The sequence below is a fragment of the Parasteatoda tepidariorum genome, chromosome 8 (assembly GCF_043381705.1).
Source record: "Parasteatoda tepidariorum isolate YZ-2023 chromosome 8, CAS_Ptep_4.0, whole genome shotgun sequence".
NCBI classification, from domain to species: domain Eukaryota; kingdom Metazoa; phylum Arthropoda; class Arachnida; order Araneae; family Theridiidae; genus Parasteatoda; species Parasteatoda tepidariorum.
This window is the reverse complement of record NC_092211.1, coordinates 1,212,242-1,232,199: the sequence shown is the minus strand read 5'-3', so window position 1 is coordinate 1,232,199 and position 19,958 is coordinate 1,212,242. Positions and strand designations below refer to the sequence as shown.

Genomic DNA, 19,958 nt, shown 5'->3' with positions numbered 1-19,958 from the left:
TAAAGTAGCACAATAAAAATTTATTTACACATTGAAGTCTTCAGAAAATTACATAAAAATGTGTAATATCAGTTAGTAATTTAACAAATCTGTAAACAGACATAATGAAACATGTAGGAACAGATACTGGAAAAAAAAATTAAAATAAAATGTTATAAATTTTTGAGTAACTTTTTTTTATGAATAGGAAGTAACAAACAAATATTTCATCATCAAAAAATTACATAATGCATAACCATTTATCAAGCATGTATTAATGTAATCTTAAAATTTCAAAACAATATGCATGTATATTATATTTTGTTCAACCATTTGTTTTCAATGATGTAGCTTGATTACTTCATTTTAATTTTTGGTTTCTTCTCAATAAAAAATATAAAACTTTTAGTATTCATCCATTTCAAAGAAAGAGCGCTTCAAAAATCGCAAACTATTATTGATGCCAACGTTGCTTAATCAATTGTAGTAATAAGGAATATTAGTAGCGGCAATAAGAGGTACAATGTATAGCTGATAAGATTACAGGCTTCTTACTGCACTTCGAAATGGAAAAGAATACAAAATGTTTTATTTAATTATACGTTGCTTATCAATTGTAGTAAAAAGTAATATTAGTAACATCAATAAGAGGTACAATGTATTGATACAATGTACAAATGATGAGATTACAGGTTTCTTACTGCCCTCTGAAATGAAAAAGAATACTAAAATTTTTAATTAATTATAACCATTAATTTATGATTAAAACCGAGAAAAAAACCTTGAATGTACCCAAAAATTGTTTGATATAATTTAATAGCAACAAAAAGAACCAATTTTCAATATTGGCTAAACCAACAATTGAGAGACAGAAATGAATGACTCCTGCGTTCTTTTCATACAAGATTGGAAAGAACTCGGTTTTGCTACAAAAAAAAAATTGTGTAATCTTGAAAACAAGAAACTATATTACCACAAAATAATAAACTAACTGTACAACCACCTATCAAGATTAAATTATTACTCAACCCATCCCCTCACGAAGAGGCTATTCCTAAAGAAAGATCCAAATTGGAGGAACGAAGCAGTTTTTTCCCCCTTCAAAATATCAAGCACAACTACTGTTAAATTTCTGATCTGTCATGTACTTTTTGACACATTTCACCATTTTATAAAACATATACTTCATTTAGCAACTATAATACCATTTTTGACCAAGCTGAAAAATTCTGTAAGTCAATATGGAATATTTATTCCAGGAGGAAGTATTTTTAAAATATTTTTGAAATAAAAAATGGGCTTCCTCTCTAAGATTTTAGAGGTTGCTTCCAAGTGAACAAGCCAGATGAAAAACTGATTCATTGAATGAATTTTCAAAAATATTTTGTATGCGTATTTTTAGATTCTTGGTTCAAAGTTTATTTTTTCTCTAGATATTTTACAGTTTCCATACTTTTCAAAAACCTTATGTAATGGGAGTGATTCATTCTAGACATATTTGGAAGAAAAAAAATCTTCCAAATCCAAATTTCTCCAACAAAAAACTGCTCTTCAGCACTGAAGAAAAGAAATCCATTAAAAGAAACATGAATTTAGTACAGTACAGAACCCGTTATCCGGAAATCAGAAAACCAAAAACCGGAACAAAATTCAATAAATTTTCTCGCCATTTTAAAAAAAAAAAATTTTTTTTTCCTCATAAGATTTTACGATTTTTCTTTCTTTTTTTAAAGATGTTTACCTTACCATCATTTTGGAAATAATCATTAGTGTATTACTTCATCGTTTTTTCTTCTTTTTAAGATTATTTCCCAAATTTTTTTTTTTTAGTTGGGTTTAACAATAAAAATAAGACGGCTTTTTGTATCGATTCAGAAAACCGGAAAAATCAGTTATCCGGAATGGCGATGGTCCCGACCGTTCCAGATAATCGGTTCCCTACTGTAATAATAAAAACATTTTAATAGAAGTGATGGAAATAAAAAAAAATGAAACATTTAGCAACACAAAACATGATATTTTGACACTCAAAATAAATATGAAACAAACTTAAACCAAAAAAATATTTACAAATCTCATAACAGAATATAAAGACATGAAATAATGAGATGAAAAATATATGCCCATAGTCTTTCAATACAAACAACATAATTAAGCAACGAGATCACATTTTGCATGTTTGTAATAGAGACATATCAAATGATTTAGTTTTCTTTTTTTAAAAAAAGAAAAAACTGCATTAATGCTTAGAGTGAATGGAATGACACTGAATATGAAGTCAAACAGGAGCAGGAGTAGGTACACTAAGCAGTGGAGAATCGACCTCCATTTGTTTTGGAATGCATACTGGTTGATGATTTTTCAGCAATTTCTGTATCTCGATAAATGCAGGTTGTATACTTTCATAGTGCTAAAATAAAAAATATATAAGTCAAGACAGAGTGCAAGGCATAAACAAAACATAAGTTAATTGAAATAATCTTTTATTTAATGAATTTTTAAGAATTGGTGGAGCCCGAATCACGCTTTGAAATCTGTGTGCTTGAGATCCTAGGGAAAGCAGCATAAGTTTTTCTCTTTATTGTTTTAGGTCTCAGGGAAAAAGGGAAACATTAATAATTAAAATAGGGCTAGGAAAATTTAGCTCTCGTAGATTAGTAACTAGGACAATCACCAAAATGTAAAATAATGTATACTTGAACTAAATATAGCTTAAAAGACCAGATGTGAATATTAAAATGTGAGAAAGAGCGTTTCGTTTAGAATAGTGAATTAAAAAAAAAAGATTTACAGAACAAGAATAACATAAAGAGATTAGTTGAAGCTTTCTAAGTCACTCATATATATATAACGTTAAAAACATAAAATTCCATATTACATAAAACACTAAAGTAACACTGTATGCAACACATAACTGACTATGTCTCCGGTCTGATAAATTTAATTTAGGATACCGATTTTAAAAGAAAAATCTTTTAATCTTAATGTTTTACTTTAATATAAAATGACCACTCTCTCAACTTTCAATGCAATTTAGAGATTTGAAAAGTGAACTAATACATTGGAAACGGATTCAGTTTTCAGAGAAAGTTCACTTTTTATGAATTAATATTTCTAAAACTAAATACAAAAAAGTTAAAAATTCAAGGATCTATATGCCCACGGGCAATTAATTTTAAACAAAAATAACAATAATAATTAAAACAACAATAATAATTTGCATAGTATGCAGATTATTATGAATTCTTAAAAAACGTCTTTTATAATGAATTTCGAAATTGTTACTGAAAAAATAAAATTAATTAAAATTATATTCACATTTCTAAAAAGTTATATACATATATATATTTACTCCATGGTTATATAGTTAATGACAAAATATAATTATGCTGAATTTTAAAACATTTTTACGCTAAATTTTTAATACATTAAACGTAACAGATAAAAGTCATTATAATCCACTATAACTTTAATAACCTGTGCACATGGTTGCAGTGCCTTCATCACACTATCCAATCGACTGGGTGGAAGTTTCGTATATACGTAAGCCAACAGTTTTAAAATGTGCCCCACAACACTCTCCTTAGCCAGTCCCGTTAGAAAAAACTCGTCAAATACCACCGTGCAGAAGTCTTCAGCAGAAAATTCTTCCAGCAAGTTGGTGACCAAAAAAGAAATCAAACTATTCAGAAACGGATCTTCGAATGCTCTGTCATTCTCACACAAGGCAAGAGTGCCAAGAACTCTCATCAAGCCATGGCGATCTTTCTGTCGAGCTGCAGAATTGAAATCAAAAATATAAATGTTTGTTTTGTACAAGGTTTGATACTTTAAATCAGTTAACTGATTTTGAAAAAAAAAAACATTAAAAANCTATTCAGAAACGGATCTTCGAATGCTCTGTCATTTTCACACAAGGCTAGAGTGCCAAGAACTCTCATCAAGCCATGGCGATCTTTCTGTCGAGCTGCAGAATTGAAATCAAAAATATAAATGTTTGTTTTGTACAAGGTTTGATGATTTAAAACAGTTAACTGATTTTGAAAAAAAAATCATTAAAAATTTTTTTAAATCAAATAATTTAAAAAAAAAACAAAAAAAATTTTTTCTCACTCATTTGAAAAAATTAGAAAACATTTTAATATGAGATGGTTTAAATTTTGTAAAGTTTTTTGTAAGTTAAGTAAATAAGCATAGTTTCATTATTATTTTTTTTTTTTTGTAAATATATTGCTATGTAATAAATTTCAAATAACAAAATGACATAAATACTTGATATACAATAAAATTATAGTACTTTTGCAACACTAGTTGATTTAAAACAGCATTAAAATAATTGTTTTCATAGAAAAAATTGATTTACATCAAATATTCTTTTATAAAATAAAAACTACTACTTAAAATTTAGAAAGCATTTAAATATTAGAATGTTTAAATTTTTATTAATTTACATAATTTTAAATTTTCATTGTAAATATACTGTAGTGATAATAAGATTAAATTAGCAAAAGGACATTAAAACTTGTATAATAAATTGCAACGCTTTAGAAATAACATTTTAAAAATTTTATAATTCAGTTAAATTTTTTGATGGTCAAATAAAATAAAAAAAGAAAATTTAGTGCATTAAAAATCTTAAATGTTTATCTAGAAAATGTTTTTTTCTGTTTGGAAATTAATTATTATATTTTGTAAGATGTTTAATTAACAATACTTAACATTTACTATGTTTCACCTGCATGTGAAGAAAAAAGAGTAGAACAAACTATTCATTTTTATTTTGTCCAATGTGTGGTCTTCTATTGGTGAGTTAAATGATATTTATAGGACGAAACAGCAGTTACAAATGAACTAGAGAACAATAGTAATGACTGAACTAAAAAAAAAGTAGTGGTAAGGAAATTGAGGGGCAACATTATATCTGATGAATAGGAAAAATACAAAAAGGCTGAGGGAAAATTAAATAGATATTTCGACTAGTGTTAACATTAAGCAACAATAATATGTATAATGGATACTTAGCATGTTTTGTAAATACAAAGAAAGTTCATTTTAAACACCTGGCATTAAGGTTGGGGACAAGGGTCAGAAGACATTAAAATTGAGCTTTTAATCATGATATTTAAGATAAAATAAATTTCGTGCCTTTAAAATGTTCAATTAAATAAATATATTAACTTTTAAAAACAAGAAAATATCTTTGTAAAAATATTATCTATATTATATAAAACGCTAATACGTACGTATGTATGTAGGTATCAATAAAACCAATATTTCTTTTCTCGCGCTGGCAACAGTTTTCATTTTTAATTGATTGCATTCGGCGCGCAAAGAGCACGTAGTGAGCAACCAGATAACAATAACCAGAGTGAGCATTATCAGGTTGTTCAATTCAGATTCATGCACTAAAAACATGACAATATTTAATTTAAACTCAATTAGGAATTAATTAATTAATNTTTCTACTACTGTTAACATTAAGCAACAATAATATGTACAATGTATACTTAGCATGTTTTGTAAATACAAAGAAAGTTCACTTTAAACACCTGGCATTAAGGTTGGGGACAAGGGTCAGAAGACATTAAAATTGAGCTTTTAATCATGATATTTAAGATAAAATAAATGTAATGCTTTTGAATTGTTCGATTAAATAAATATATTAACTTTTAAAAACAAGAAAATATTTTTGTAAAAATATTATCTTACATAAAAGCAAAAGGCACTTCACATTTTCTAGAGAACGGCATATCATTTTTAATTAAATAAGCAACTAAATTTACTCTTTTAAAGAACATTCAGTAAAAATAAAATTTTCCAACTTAAAGTATGTGTTCTGAAAATATTTACTTTGTCTTCTGATAATTGTTATAAAACATAAATAAAAAAATTATGAATCAAGAACTAGATAAAATTTAAAAATTCATAATATTACCTATTTTATTAACAGAACCACAACAGTTATGTAGACAAAATGTATTTCATTCAAGATTAAAAGCAAAAACTAATTTACGCCGGCAGATTAATTTATCCAATAATGCTTTACTGCATAGTAAAGAAAAATAAAAAATAGTGACAGAAAGAATATTCTATTTTCTAATTTTAATGAAACTGAGAAAATATGTTACACGTGAATTTTTTCAAAAAATAAGTCAATATAAGTCAGTCAAATAAGTCAATATAGGTTGAACAAGATTGGCTATTGTTTGTTGCAATGAGTTTTAAAATTGGATATTTTGCAAGCTTTCTACTGTATTTTTTCAGGATTAAGCTAAAAATACAAAAACTCTAAGTCAATTTTTTGATTCTTTTTCTTTTTTTTTAAAACCAAAATTCAATTACCTTCATGCAATTATGCCATTATTCTTGTCGTTTATCAAGCATTTTGTCGTTTATCAAGATATTTATGATTGGTCTTTGAATGAATTTAAAATATTGACAAAGGTGATGTTTTAACACCATAATACAATGAAATATCAAAATGTAACAATGATTATTAAAATCATAAAAAAAAGAACAACTTTTTAGTCCGAATTATTGACCTTATTCTACTTACAAAAATAGCAGTGTAATTTTAAGTTCTTGGAAGTCCTATAATTGCAATGTTTATATTTATAAAAAATTGAAATGCAAAACTTAAATTTTCAAATATAATTGTTGTAAAATTCAAAACAAAAAGAAAATTATTTAATTTAGTTATTGAAAAAACAAAGCAATGCTCTCCATCAAGCAAAAGCAATCCTTCTATTAAACAAAGAAAAAAAAAATGAAATAATTGTCAAGCCTGAAACAAGATAAATAACTTCATTTTGAATAATGCATTGTCTTTGAATGATATATCTCTTTTAATGCCACAAAACATCTTGCAATAATTTTAATGATGTTTTTATGGAAATAATTTAGCCAATTTCTAAATAAAAAATCCAGATGAAATATAATTTTTTTTTACCATTCTGTAGTGTGTAATACATAGCTAACACTGAAGCAACACCATTTTCTTGTATGTATGCCTGATATGCATCGGGGGGTGGACCAAAGTGCTCAATAGTAGTGATGGCAGACTCTCTATCATCCTGAGGCAATTTAGCATTGATAGCTCGAATCTTTAAAAAGCAAAATGTCTTTAGTAAAGTTACAAAACGTTTAATACATAAAAAGAGTCATAAGGTCTTTTTATGTATTAAAAATTTGTATTAATACATAAAAAAGAGTCACAAGGTAATAAATTACCTGGTCATCTACGATGAGTGACATCAGAGATGGTAGGAATTTAGTCACAAGTTGAGCATCCTGAAATACACAATTATTTTGAATGCAAACTTTTTAATAAGTTATACAGTTTAGAATAGTTATACTAGACAAGAAAAATATAGTAGCCACGCTTAATATTTTAAAAAATACTAAAATTACCAGGATTTTAAGAAAATGAGGGACTCATAACATGATGATAATAATGTTAGTTATTAATATACTAAAAAGAATATTTATGATTAAGAACACATGTCAGCCTTTAACAGCTTTAAAATATAACACAGTGAAACAAAAATATATTTATTAACTAGTTTTTAAAAGCATTAGAATCATTGCCTCACAAAGGTGCAATTTTTTTACACTGAGGGTTTAAAAAAATAAGCATTATTTGCGTATGAAGTTCATTTTACCATAAGTTTTTATTCCCATACCATTAAAATAACATTACATATTCCTTAAGTATCCCATGAGAGGAAATTAAAACACAAATCAATACGTTTTTAGAAAATAACTTAATTGTATGAATTTAAATGAAGAAATGAAACTGTCAGCTAGAGACTTAACCAACTCACTACTTCAGTTTCTTTTTACACACTGAAGATCTTCTCTCAATTTACTCAAATTTGATTTACGGTTTAATTGGAACATGTCCTCTGTTTTGACCCAAATAATACTGCCATTTAAATCGATCTGAAACTTTCCGAATCGCTATGAGAGAGGTAATAATATGAATTGTGTTTAAAGCTTTTTTGTCAAATAAAAAATCCGTTTAAAGATAAGAAGATCAAAAGGTCAGTAAAATTAAAGATCAGTAGATAAAATTTTATTCTCCTCACATAATAAAATACAAATTTTAAAAACTTATATTTTAATAACCACCTTTTAATAGTTAATTAATAAAACAGGTAATAAAACTACAAATATATCAATATCCAAATACAAAGTTTTATTGTATAAATTTATACTATTTGGTTTAATTTATAAATAATGTTATGAGAATTTCAATTTTTTCGTTAAATTTTGTAAACTGAAGAATACTAGCTCACTTAATGTAGATAAAAAAAGAACTTTTCTTATATACCATAATCAACTAATAATAGATTTTTTAAAAAAATATGATTATGAAATTTTTTTGTTAATAATTTAAAAGAAATTGTGCATAAAATTTCACAATATCAAGAAATATTTAACTAAATTTAAAACAAGTATTTTTTTTTCAATATACGAAAAGAAAATATGTTAAAACAAAAATTCAAATATATAAAGAGGTGCATATAAATAAAATGCATAGAAATTAAAAGTAACCGTAACATAATTACCAGTTTAGGTTCTTTAAATATCTGAGTACTAATCATTTCCCATGCCTGTAAGCCCAATGCCAGCATACGAAGCAATAAAACTAAAACAGCATTTTCCTTTAAAATAAAAATAAGTTAAAATTGAAAGCTGTATTGTAATGATTAAACATAACTATAAAAACTCTAATGAATCATAAAAATAAGAATAATTAGCAATATTACAAATGGGGAAAAAAGAGTCCTTTAGCCATGACACAATTTACATTTTATTGCAAAACTATATTTATTGCATTGCAATATTCTAAATCGCCACCCCACCCCCATTGTTGCTTTCTACTTTTGAACTCCCTGATAAAAATTATCAATCAAAATAAGAACAAAAACTCTTAAGTGTAAGCTTAAATGAAATTTTCTTTTTTACAATTTTTTTAAGAGTAACATGATAAAAATATTGTCCAAAAATTTTAACTTGATCAGTTAAATACTAATGTTATGCAAAAGTATAATATATTGATAAAGATGATTCCAAAATTTATAACTGAAACACGTTTATCTCAAAACAGGACTTTTAGATGAGGCAACCAAGATTTTTTGGGAGTAGTTAAACTTAAATAATTAAACTACATTCACAGTTCACATTTTAATTGTAATGTCTACATTGTTGATGATGTATGCCTGTTTAGGCAGAGCAGGTGCGATTGTTCTTGTTTTCCAGTGGCGCCACCTATGGCCAAGAATTCGACATCTGCCACATCATACGTCACACCCGTTAATAGGGCGGACCCATTCATACATCCATTTATTCATCCACAGATCGTAATTTTGACCTGAATCAAAGAACGATCAATTTCCAATCCAGTACCCCCAGAGGTATTGATTCGTTATGGGAACATGGAGGACTTTTGCGACTCGACAGATTTAACGTGCATCAGTCACTTTACTACACGGGGAGTCTTCGGCCGGCGGGGTTCGAACCCACAAACTCTCGGACATGGGCCCAGCACCCTACCGACCAGGCTATCTATGTCTACATTAAATATATTAATTGAATTTTTTTTTAAACAAATCAGTATCTTAGAATGGTGAAACTTCAGCTAAGTTATGCCATACAATCATTTTACAATTTATATTCTTTACCAAATTTATATTCCAGATTAAATTTTTGAGAGAATGCCTAAATTATATTTTTGAATTATTAACACAGAATTTTTTTTCAGCAAACAATATAGCTCATTTAGAAATCTAAAATATCATATAAAAATAGTTTTATTTATTTGATTAATATTGTGATGAAGTAATAAAATTTCCTCAGTGAGATAGTGTGATGAGATTGATTACGTATGAGAATTTTTTGAGCAAAGAAAGAAAGTAGAATCATACTTCAAACTTGCACCAATAATTTTATTCCCAGAATATAAAATAAAAAAATAATTTAATATTTCCTTTCCATCAGCCCATTAAAAATATGCATATAATCTGTTTTTTAACAACTGTCGCTTTAACTAAATATTAAAAATCTATTCATTTCACAAACAAAATAAAATAACTCACCCTAGCATACCCTTCTTGACTTATGAGATATGTTATAATTTTTAAAGCTGATGTTGCTAGAAAATTAACTGCATAAGGATCACAGAGAGTCATAGATAAATCCCTAAAATAAGAAATATAATTCATAAGAACTCAGCACATATTGTTACATAAAAAGAGAAAGAGATAACAATTCGAAAGAAATTTTACCCCAGAACTTGCTCATTTCCCCTTTTGATGCTATCCAAAAATCCTTGAAGTTCTCTTGAGCGTTTGACATCAACGTTTTTTTCCCGAATACAGGCATCTAGGCACCAGGTAAATTTATGGCAAGGATCCACATGAGTAATTTCCTGGATCTAAAAACAACAGTTGGTAGATTAATTTTTATATAAGCAGTTTTAACAAAATTTAAGACATGCATAATGAAAAGAAAAAATTAAAAAATCTTTTTTATCCACTATCTTGAAATTTCTACTTAAATAATTTAAAAGTGTGTCATCTGAGGTAGGTATTTTGTTTACATCGCACTAGAGGCAAATAATGTTTTACTGGCGACGGTCGGAAAAACATTTCTTGAGGATGATCCGAAGGCATGCCATCCCAATTTTGATCCTCTGAAGAGGGGATGACCCCCAGGCTTTGGCAGCCTGTTCAGCTGCGAGCGAAATCGAGCACTTCAGGGTGGAACAGTCTAACGAGGATTGATACCATGCACCCTTTGTACCTACGCAGGCTGATCAAAGTGGCCACCCACCCGTTTACTGACAGCATCCAGTGATGCTTGACTTCGATGTTCTACTGCGGTGCTTTATGATAAGTTCACTGGAGGACTGAAAATTTGAGAAAAATTTCAATGGTGAATTTTGAACTTTTATAAATCTCGCCAAAGTGGTTTCCAAAGCGTGATTTTGAACTGAAAATTTTTATTATAATTCTATTTATATAGTTACTATGTCTGAATTTTACCATAAGCAAATCAAAATATTGTGAAAGAGACCGATTAACTTAAATTATCTGTAAAAAATTTTTTAAACTTATTATCAATAGTAATTTTCTTATTTTTAAGTAAAGCTTCTTATAGTTAAAATCATTGTGAAACTTAACATTCATATCTTTAGATAAATATGTTAAAAGTGTTGTCTAATATTTGGCATTAATTTACATTCAAACAGCAAATTGCATGTCAAAAAGTGCTTTTATAATATAATTAAAATGTTCAAACAGGTTTTTAAATATTATTTAATTAGAATCCAATTTCTGTATATTGTTTTTTTCCACATTCTCTTGACTTCAGTGTTTCACTGCGTCTTTACCATCAGTCCACTATGGGACATATATAGTCTTAAGACAAGAAAGAATACAAAACTATTTAGACATTCAATTTTAGAAAGATCAACAAAAAATATTGGGGAGTTTTAATATAGGAGTATTTAAATGTAATCTTTATAATGAATGAAAGATTGTGGCCTTTTTTTAAAATAACAGTTCCTTTCACTAAGAACAAAAATTACCTAAAATATGTAATTTTAAACAAAATGATTATTTATAATTTATTACGCTATAATAAGAAGTGATTAATATATCCTCAGTATAATGAATTACTAATATGTTGTTCTCTTTAAAAGAAATGTTTCAGAAAAAAAATAGAGAAATAGTATTAAGATGGTACAAAAATTAGGAAGATGACCTAAAAATAGGATAAATTGGCTACTCACTAAGCAAAACCAAATTCTATAAAATTTTTAGAAATTTTTTTTATAAGTTTTTGACTTTTAGAATTTGAAATTATAAATAATACTTCTGTAACTTTGTATAATACTTTAGGTAATTTACATTACCTCTAAATCATGAAGAGCCATAAGTAATTCAGATCTCAAGGTGCAGTAATGTACATTCTTTGTCCTTAAGAAAAGTGTTCTTAAGAATTGCAGGACCATGTCATAAAGTTTCACGTTATGTCCGATCATCGTCAACAATTTTTGGATGACATCACCCTGTCTTCTTTGTTTGGGGGAGGGAGCAAAAAACTGGGAAATAGGCTCTGAATGCTTAAAAAGCAAATCTTCTTTTTCTTTTATGTACTGGCTAAGAAGAGGCAAAACTTCATCCCCAAACAGCGATTGGTTATCTTGCCATATTTGTCGCTTAACCTGCGTAAAAATAAAATAATTATTATAAGTTTGCTTCGTATATCAGTATATTCAATGTAAATTTAAATTATATAAAGATTTAAATAATATGAAGAAGATTTAAATAACATTTAAAGCTTCCGCTTAAACAATAGATTGGTTCTCTTAATGCATAAGCACAACATACAACACTGAAGCCTTATAATTTTGAACCCAATGCAAAAGACAAGAACTCCTGAATCAAGCAATGGAACAAAATAGCCACGATGGAGGACTTTTCTATGGAACTAACCCACATTTGTGTCACATGGGAAAAAAAAACAATTAAATACTCCCACAGTTACCCATTACAACATGGGATTCTAAATTTCAATATGACTAAGGGGAAAGAAATGCTTGTGATTCTCATTTAATAATGTAAAAAGTTTGTAATAGCTTCAGCTAGCATTTCAAATTGATAATAAGTAAAAAAAAAATAAAAATTCTGTAATCATGAAAGTTTAAAAGATAGTTTGCAGTAGAAATGACATTCTTTCTTTCATTGCCCCCCCCCACAATTTGTATCTAAATAGAATATGACTGCGAGTGGGGACTTTTTTAAAAAAAAAATAAAATTAATTAATCAAAGCAGTACATTTGTCCTTCTTTTCAAAATTCGGTCAAAATAAAACAAATTCAGTGTTTATTTGATATAGTCCACATGAAAATTTTAAATTGTGCACTTAAGTCGCCATTTTATCACTCAGAACCTGTGCTGATTCCATTGTTAATACAATACTTAGATCACTTAGTAGTAGTTAGATCACTTAGGTAGTACTTAGATCATTTTTTTCGGCAATTATTCCAACAAATTTTTGCTTCTTTTCTGAAAAATCATGATGTTTTTCATACCTCAGTTATTCTTATTGATATTTTCATAATTTTTTAAAAAATACCTAAATTATAATAGTACACGAAGTTTAATCGTGGGTGCAAGAAATCACTCTTTGATACACTTGGTTTGCGTTGATATCATAATCAATCCACGCAGTGTTTCAATCATTTTTTTCCGACATTATTGCTATAAATTTTCACATCTAAAAAAAATCCCAATGTTTTTTATACAATTTTAATGTGATGTATTTCGTTGATTAATAAAATTTTGTGTAGTAGTATTTTAAATAATACTATAAAAAAATAAAATTACAATAAAAAACTTAAAATCATGAAGAAATTAAAACTCACAATTTTTACAAACTTAATGAAAATTACTACTTAATCTGGTACAACCATCCCACTCAAAATACACTAATGAAATTCTCAATTTTTAAATGTATATTGAATATGAATTTTTATTTTGATGAAAAAATATTGATGAAGCAGCATTGGAAAACATTTTGTAAAAGAATTGGCAAGGTTTAGGACAGAATGGATTAATCTACAGTTTAAACAGTCCTGTCCAAAACTGGCTTAAACTGTCCAAAAACCTGTTATTCAAATTATGTCACAATTTTAACAAAAATATTGCGAAAAATAAAAGGTTAAATTTTGAATAAGAAACAGAATGAAAAAAAATTTATGTTTCATTAAAATTTTTTTTTGTTATTTTTAATATTGCATTATATATATCCTTATGCAAAAACATAATTTATCAGTTTTAAAAGCACATTTATTCGTATTTAAAAGCTATGGCATTCACTTTTGTTATTCATTGAATTGGCAGCTTCAAAAGTTAGAAATCTTTTTCAATAATATTAAATAATTTTCCTTTAATAAGTTAAAGCAAATTGTATAAAAAGTATAAAATATTTATTAATATATGTGTACAATGGTTACACATATAGAATTTTTACCTTTTACCAATGTTCAAGGTATTGGACACTTTAAGACAGTTTTAGTCGGTTTAGGACAGCTTAAAACAGTAAAACCCAAGTGTCCTATCCAAAACTAGTTTAGGATGTCCAAAACCCATAACCTGTTTTATAATAAAAGAAAAAGTTTTTTTCTAAAGCATATGAATTCAACAACAAATTGTTTTTTTATAACAAAAAAAATAATAATAAAGGAACTGTCCAGTCTGTTTTCAAATGGCATTGTCAGAAAAACTTGAAGCCGAATCCAAAAACTCTGGGTCCCAGAACTCACTTATTTAATTGTGTTTTAAAATGAATAAACATTATAAAAATGCACTCACTTGAACATCACATTCATCATAAAGCTGCTTATTGCTAACAAGGTGTTTTAAATACCTTTCTTCAACTCTATCCATATGTTTCAAGATACATAGCACAACAGGTTTTATCTTAGGCACCTAAACAAATAAAAGATTCAATAATGTTTAAAGGATGATTTAATTTTGTAACTAAATTTGTAACTATTTTGTAACTGAAATGCTATCAAGTGGGGATATTTCGGTCTGTGGCAGAATTATCGCCAAGTCTTGGAAACTTCCGGGCAGTGGCCCGCGAGAAACTAAGAAAAAAAATCACCAGTGTTTTCATCATAGAAAAAAAATGGGTCAGAATTTCTCACCCTTTCTCAAAAAGAGATTTCAAAAAGTTAAGTGAGATTTCTAAAAAAACAAAAACTCTTGAAAAAAATATCATTTCTTTAATTATAATACATTGTTAACGCCTTCTATTTTTTAAAGCATTGAATATTTTTGGTGCATCATCATAGAAGATTTTGCCTTTACAAGGTATTTGTCCATCCTACATAAGTGCATAAAAATTTTGAACGTCTTACATGAAGAAACTTTTCCTACGGTAAACGCGTGGTTGCAGAGAAATGTATTCTGAAAGGGGTTCCATGGTTGTGTTCTGTTGTTCGAAGAGGTTCTGAACAATACTGGTAAATAGGGAAGCTAGATAATGGGGCAGATGTTGAAAATAATGAAAGATCCAGGAAGAAAAGATAAACGGATTTTATTCTAAATGGCGTAATTCGAAGTTTTTACCAAAATGCGAGAAATTCGTGAATTTTGAAATTGATTTATAGAATGTGCGAATTTTTCGCGGTAATCATTTTTTGATGCGAGAAAAGAAAAAAATATGTGAGATTCTCGCGTTGTAGTGAAAACACTGATCAGAGAAAGGGACCAACTGGAAAGGTACAACTAATAGCCACCTCCGGGCAAACATCTATATGTTTTTTGTTGTTGTTAAAATTGCAAGTTTAAAACCTATTAGGCATCTTGGCGATCGTAGTTGGGGAGACAGATCACAAAACAGAAATATCCCCCATCAAGAGATATAATAATGTAATATCTGTAACGACAAAGTTATTCTCAAATTTAGAAAAAAAATTTATGAGTTAATACGAAGAGAATTCTGTATCATGATCAGTGGCAAAATAATAGCCAAGTTTTGGCAACTTCAAGGCAGCGGCTCACAAGAAACTAACAAAAAACATCACAGAAAGGGACCATCTCGAAAGGTATAACTAGTAGCCACTCTTGGACACACTGTTTGTCTACGATAGGTACTCTGCCAGACATTCGACTGGAGTAGTGGCGGTGACTATGGTAACGAGGTATGATTATTTCTTGTAGGCATGCGGGGTCCCTCTTTAGGACTGGTTTCAGCGAAAGAAAAGGAGACCTCTTCATCGAAGCTACCCTCCCTAAAATGCCCTCTTCTTGTTTCCATCGCACCAGACTGCCGCAGACTTAGTGGCGGTCAGAGTACCTATCTCAGACAAACAGTACATCTGACTTGTTTTACTTTTCTTAAATGTGCAAGTTTAAAATCTATTTTCTACCTTGGCGATGGTAGTTGACTCTACTGATCACGATATGGAAGTATCCCCGTTAATGCATGAAAAATAACCACTTACATTGATTAATATAAAACTTTTTTGGAGAAGTTCTTTCAGTTTCCTTTCCCTCTCTCTTCCATCATGTTTGGATAGATTTTCAATTTGAGCTATTAAAGTATCTTTTAATTCTTCCAGAACAGAAAGATGAAACTCTTGACGAGGAACACCGTGGCGGTCAAGAAGAGGCAACATTGGTCTCAGAGAGGGAAGGAGAATGCCATTTTCTGTTTGAAAATCTTCAATGGCCTTTAAAGGATCAGCACAATTTGTCAGAGAGTCTCTTAAATAATCTTTACCGGGTATTCCCACTTCTTCTAGTCCAGACATGTTTTCAACTTAAAAACAATGATGAAGCTAATGATATGTGTGCCCCACACGTGCTAAGGTTTCGTTATTTCATCAATACCAAAAAGGATCTTGTTAGTTAAGATCTGTAAAAAAAATATTTTCGTTATTTAAAATCCTTAATTTAATGATGAGAATTCAGAATGGTCTTAAAAATGGAATAAAATAAAATATGATAATATAAATGTAAGTTAAACAATGTTGGTAAGATAAATAATAAAGGTAAGATACCCAATAAAAGCAAGATAAACAACGAAATATAAGTTAAAACAATGTGCACAATCCTTAAATTCTCCTACTTAAATTAAATTATACAAAATCAGATTATAATCATAAACCATATATATATATATATGTATAATGGATAAATAGTTATAAAAATGTTAACAACGCAAGAATTATACCTTGAGTATACCTTGTCTGTTTTAAAGTCGATTAAATACTGTTAATATTTCAATTTAAATACATATACTGTAAAAAAACATTCAGCAGATTTTATAATACATAAATCATAGAATAAATGTTTCAATAAATAGCTCTTAAGATTATATAATTGCGAAATGTTAGTTAAAAAAATAAAGATCACAATTCTTTATTTACAACGGAAACAAACAGCATCGTTTTCGGCTGATTATTTTTGTACTGCGTGATATTTGCTGAATACTCAAATCTGCTGAATAGCCAAATAAAATTTTTTTTTTTCCTTTCCTTTCCGAATACGCCATCTGCATGACTTTCCACATGATAATGGGGAAAGCATGTGAAGTGTTGCCATAGGTAGAGAGTTCTGCTCTACGCAACCTGCATCCCATTTCGATCGCCAATCATCTAGCGTTGTTCTAACCTTTTTACTTCAGTAAAATGTGCGAATAATGAGATCTTTACATAGATTATAACAAATTTGTGATAAAAATACGAAGAAAAAAAAACATTTTCCTTAAAGAGACTATTCAGAGAAAAGACCGGTTCCATGTTTTGATACTTCTCTCTCCTTTTTTACTCTGGTACAAAGTTTCATAAATAGCTATATAAGAGTAATCATTTCATGGAGCAAAACTTTTAAGTTTAGCCAGGAATTCAAAATCTACGTAACATAGCTGATTCATAAATTAAGTTCTATAAATTAAAGCGTTCTTAAGCAAAAGCTTACTAATTAAAGAAGCATAATCTATACTAACAATTTTCTACTTCAACTAAAAAGCTAAGCTTTAAATACAGAGAAAATATTAAGTTTTTCTGCGTTTTGTTAATGACAATCAAGTACTCAATACATGTATAGTTTTAAAATTGAAAAAACTCAAACAAATTATTAATTTTAAAACAAGTTATTAAAGAGAAAATTAGTTAATTCTTGCATCTGTACCATAAACTTTATGAGAAGACACATTTTAAATTATAAAAATCAGGGTCTTTTTTTTATCGTAAAATTTCATTTTTATTGAGAAATGTTCAATTGAAACATATATACTATTAGTCTACGATAGGTACTCTGTCCGCTATTCGTCTGGAGTGGTGGCGGTGACTATGCTGGAATGCTGGAAATGGGAGTAATCTCGGCCTTTGGCGCGAAGCGCCACTTACCGATTCATCTAAACTGTAGTTGTCTTAACTTGAAAAATCGAAATTTCAAGGCTAAATAAAATTCAAAGAGTTCACCACAGCCTAATACTGTGGTAGTCTTGTGTGGAGATGACTTGTAGGCACTAATTCTGGGACTCAGGGAGGAGGGAGCGAAGCAGCTTAACAAGCTCTTCGTCTTTGAGTAGCTCTTTCATCTCTTGGAAAATTCTGAGGAATCTGGTAGCAGAGCGGTGACTATGGTAACGAGGTATGATTATTTCAAGTAGGGGTGCGGGGTCCCTCTCTAAGACTGGTTTCGGTGGGAGGTGGGGGAAAAGGAGACTTCTTTCTTCGCGCCAGAAACATCGTTTAGAGCGTTTGATTCCTTTTTTTTAATCTTTTCTCTTTTTCAAAAGCTTCTGTTTTAGAAAAAAAAAAATTCAAAAGATTTGTTTGTCAAAAGATTGTGTTGTAAATTTTTTATTTTATTTTTCCTCTTTTAACTTTTTTGAATTTTGAGAAATGCCTTTTAAATTTAAAAAAGGTGAAGTTCTGAAATCACAAGCACGTAAAATTGTGCACAATGTGTTTGAGTTATTTTAAGAGATATTTAATGTTTATATTTAATGATGTTTATCTCTCTATTCTAAAAAAAAGTTTTTGCAGTTAATTTTGTCCCCTGAAAAACTTTTTAACTACGTGATGAAAATCTAAGATTAAGGAATCAATTCCTTCAGAATCTTTCAGGGAAGACATTTAAGGCATTCAAATTTTTTACATAATTTTAAATTTTTATTTATTTTAGTTTTAAAGCACGATTTTGCAGTTAATAATGAAGAATAACCGCCGTTCACAACAGCCAATCACATGTCTGAAAACGGCAAGCTTAAAAAAGCGATTTACAAGTCTGAATTTTCTTTTTCAGAGATGCAACCAATCACAAAATAGTTAGAATTTCATTCTTCAGTTTTACAACATCTCAACTTATTTCGTATTGATATATTGATTAATCTGATTATTTGTTTTCTAAAACGTTAATTCGTAAGTTTAATCTGGTTTTAAATCTTAATTCGATTTGTTTATTTACAAGTAATGCCTAAAAAGAAAAGACCTAACATTACTAAAAAGTCGCAACTCAATGCGAAAGCTAATCGAAAGCGGGAAAAACGTAAACTTCATAGTATAGAAGAAAATAATGCTCTTTTGCTTATACAACCTAATGATGATTCAACTAACAAAAAAAAAGTTAAACTAACAAAGGTTGAGCTAAAAGAGAATGTGTGTAATTGCTACACAGTCGCAACAACATCGACTTTCATTTGCCCACATCAAACCAGACCTGTAAATACAGAAAATGTGGTTGGAATGCACACTGTACCAATTCGCTTTCGCAATGTTGACAATGATATGGACCAAAATCCTAATCCACCTATTTTAAAATCAAAACAACATGAGTTTGCTGGTGATTTATCGAAATTGTTACCTATCAAAGTGGCAAAACATAGTCTTGGCAAAATGTTTTCAAAATGCAGTTATTGTGGAGCTTTGAGATTTGCTTCTGCAAAAGGGCGCTCTGTTAATTCTTGCTGCCATAATGATAACATACATATACCTCCGCTGCATGAATATCCTTTATTTTTGAAAAACTTACTTCTTTCTGATGAGCAAGAAGCAAAATTATTTAGGCAAAATATCCGTGTATACAATTCATCATTTGCGTTTGCCACTTTTAGTGCTAAATTTCTTCAAGATGAAAGCAGAGGTCCACCGTTGATAAAAATTCAAGGACAAGTATATCACCATGCGACAACATCCCTAAATTCAGCAACCAATGCTCCAAGGAATGGACAAATATATATTTATGACAGTGTTGAGGAGGCTATTAAACTACGCATGAATTTAGACAATCTTCAGTTGACAAGGCATATTGAAAAATTATTAAGGGAAGTCAATCCATATGCACAGAAATATCGGATGCTCAGAGATTTAACTATTCATGATAGTGAATTTGTTTTACAATTTCAAAGATTTATATTCGATGATAAAAGAAGATACAATAAACCTACTT

At 28.8% G+C, this 19,958-nt stretch overlaps 1 protein-coding gene across 2 annotated transcripts; it reads right to left on the bottom strand.

The window, feature by feature from the left end:
- On the bottom strand, nt 1-16,962 carry LOC107440253 (negative elongation factor B). 2 transcript variants are annotated; one of them, XM_043055515.2, is made up of 11 exons: nt 16,746-16,959; nt 16,004-16,416; nt 14,364-14,480; nt 11,900-12,211; nt 10,269-10,417; nt 10,080-10,182; nt 8,550-8,645; nt 7,210-7,269; nt 6,929-7,082; nt 3,457-3,755; nt 1-2,389 (listed from the first exon to the last, which is right to left on the bottom strand). In XM_043055515.2, exons 2-11 carry the CDS (start codon nt 16,310-16,312, stop codon nt 2,258-2,260), a joined length of 1,731 nt encoding a protein of 576 aa, XP_042911449.1. In that variant the 5' UTR covers nt 16,313-16,416; nt 16,746-16,959; the 3' UTR covers nt 1-2,257. The 2 variants fall into 2 exon arrangements, with proteins under 2 accessions (XP_042911449.1, XP_042911450.1); XM_043055516.2 differs by having other exon boundaries at nt 2,205-2,389; nt 16,735-16,962.
- Nucleotides 16,963-19,958: the final 2,996 nt, after the last annotated feature.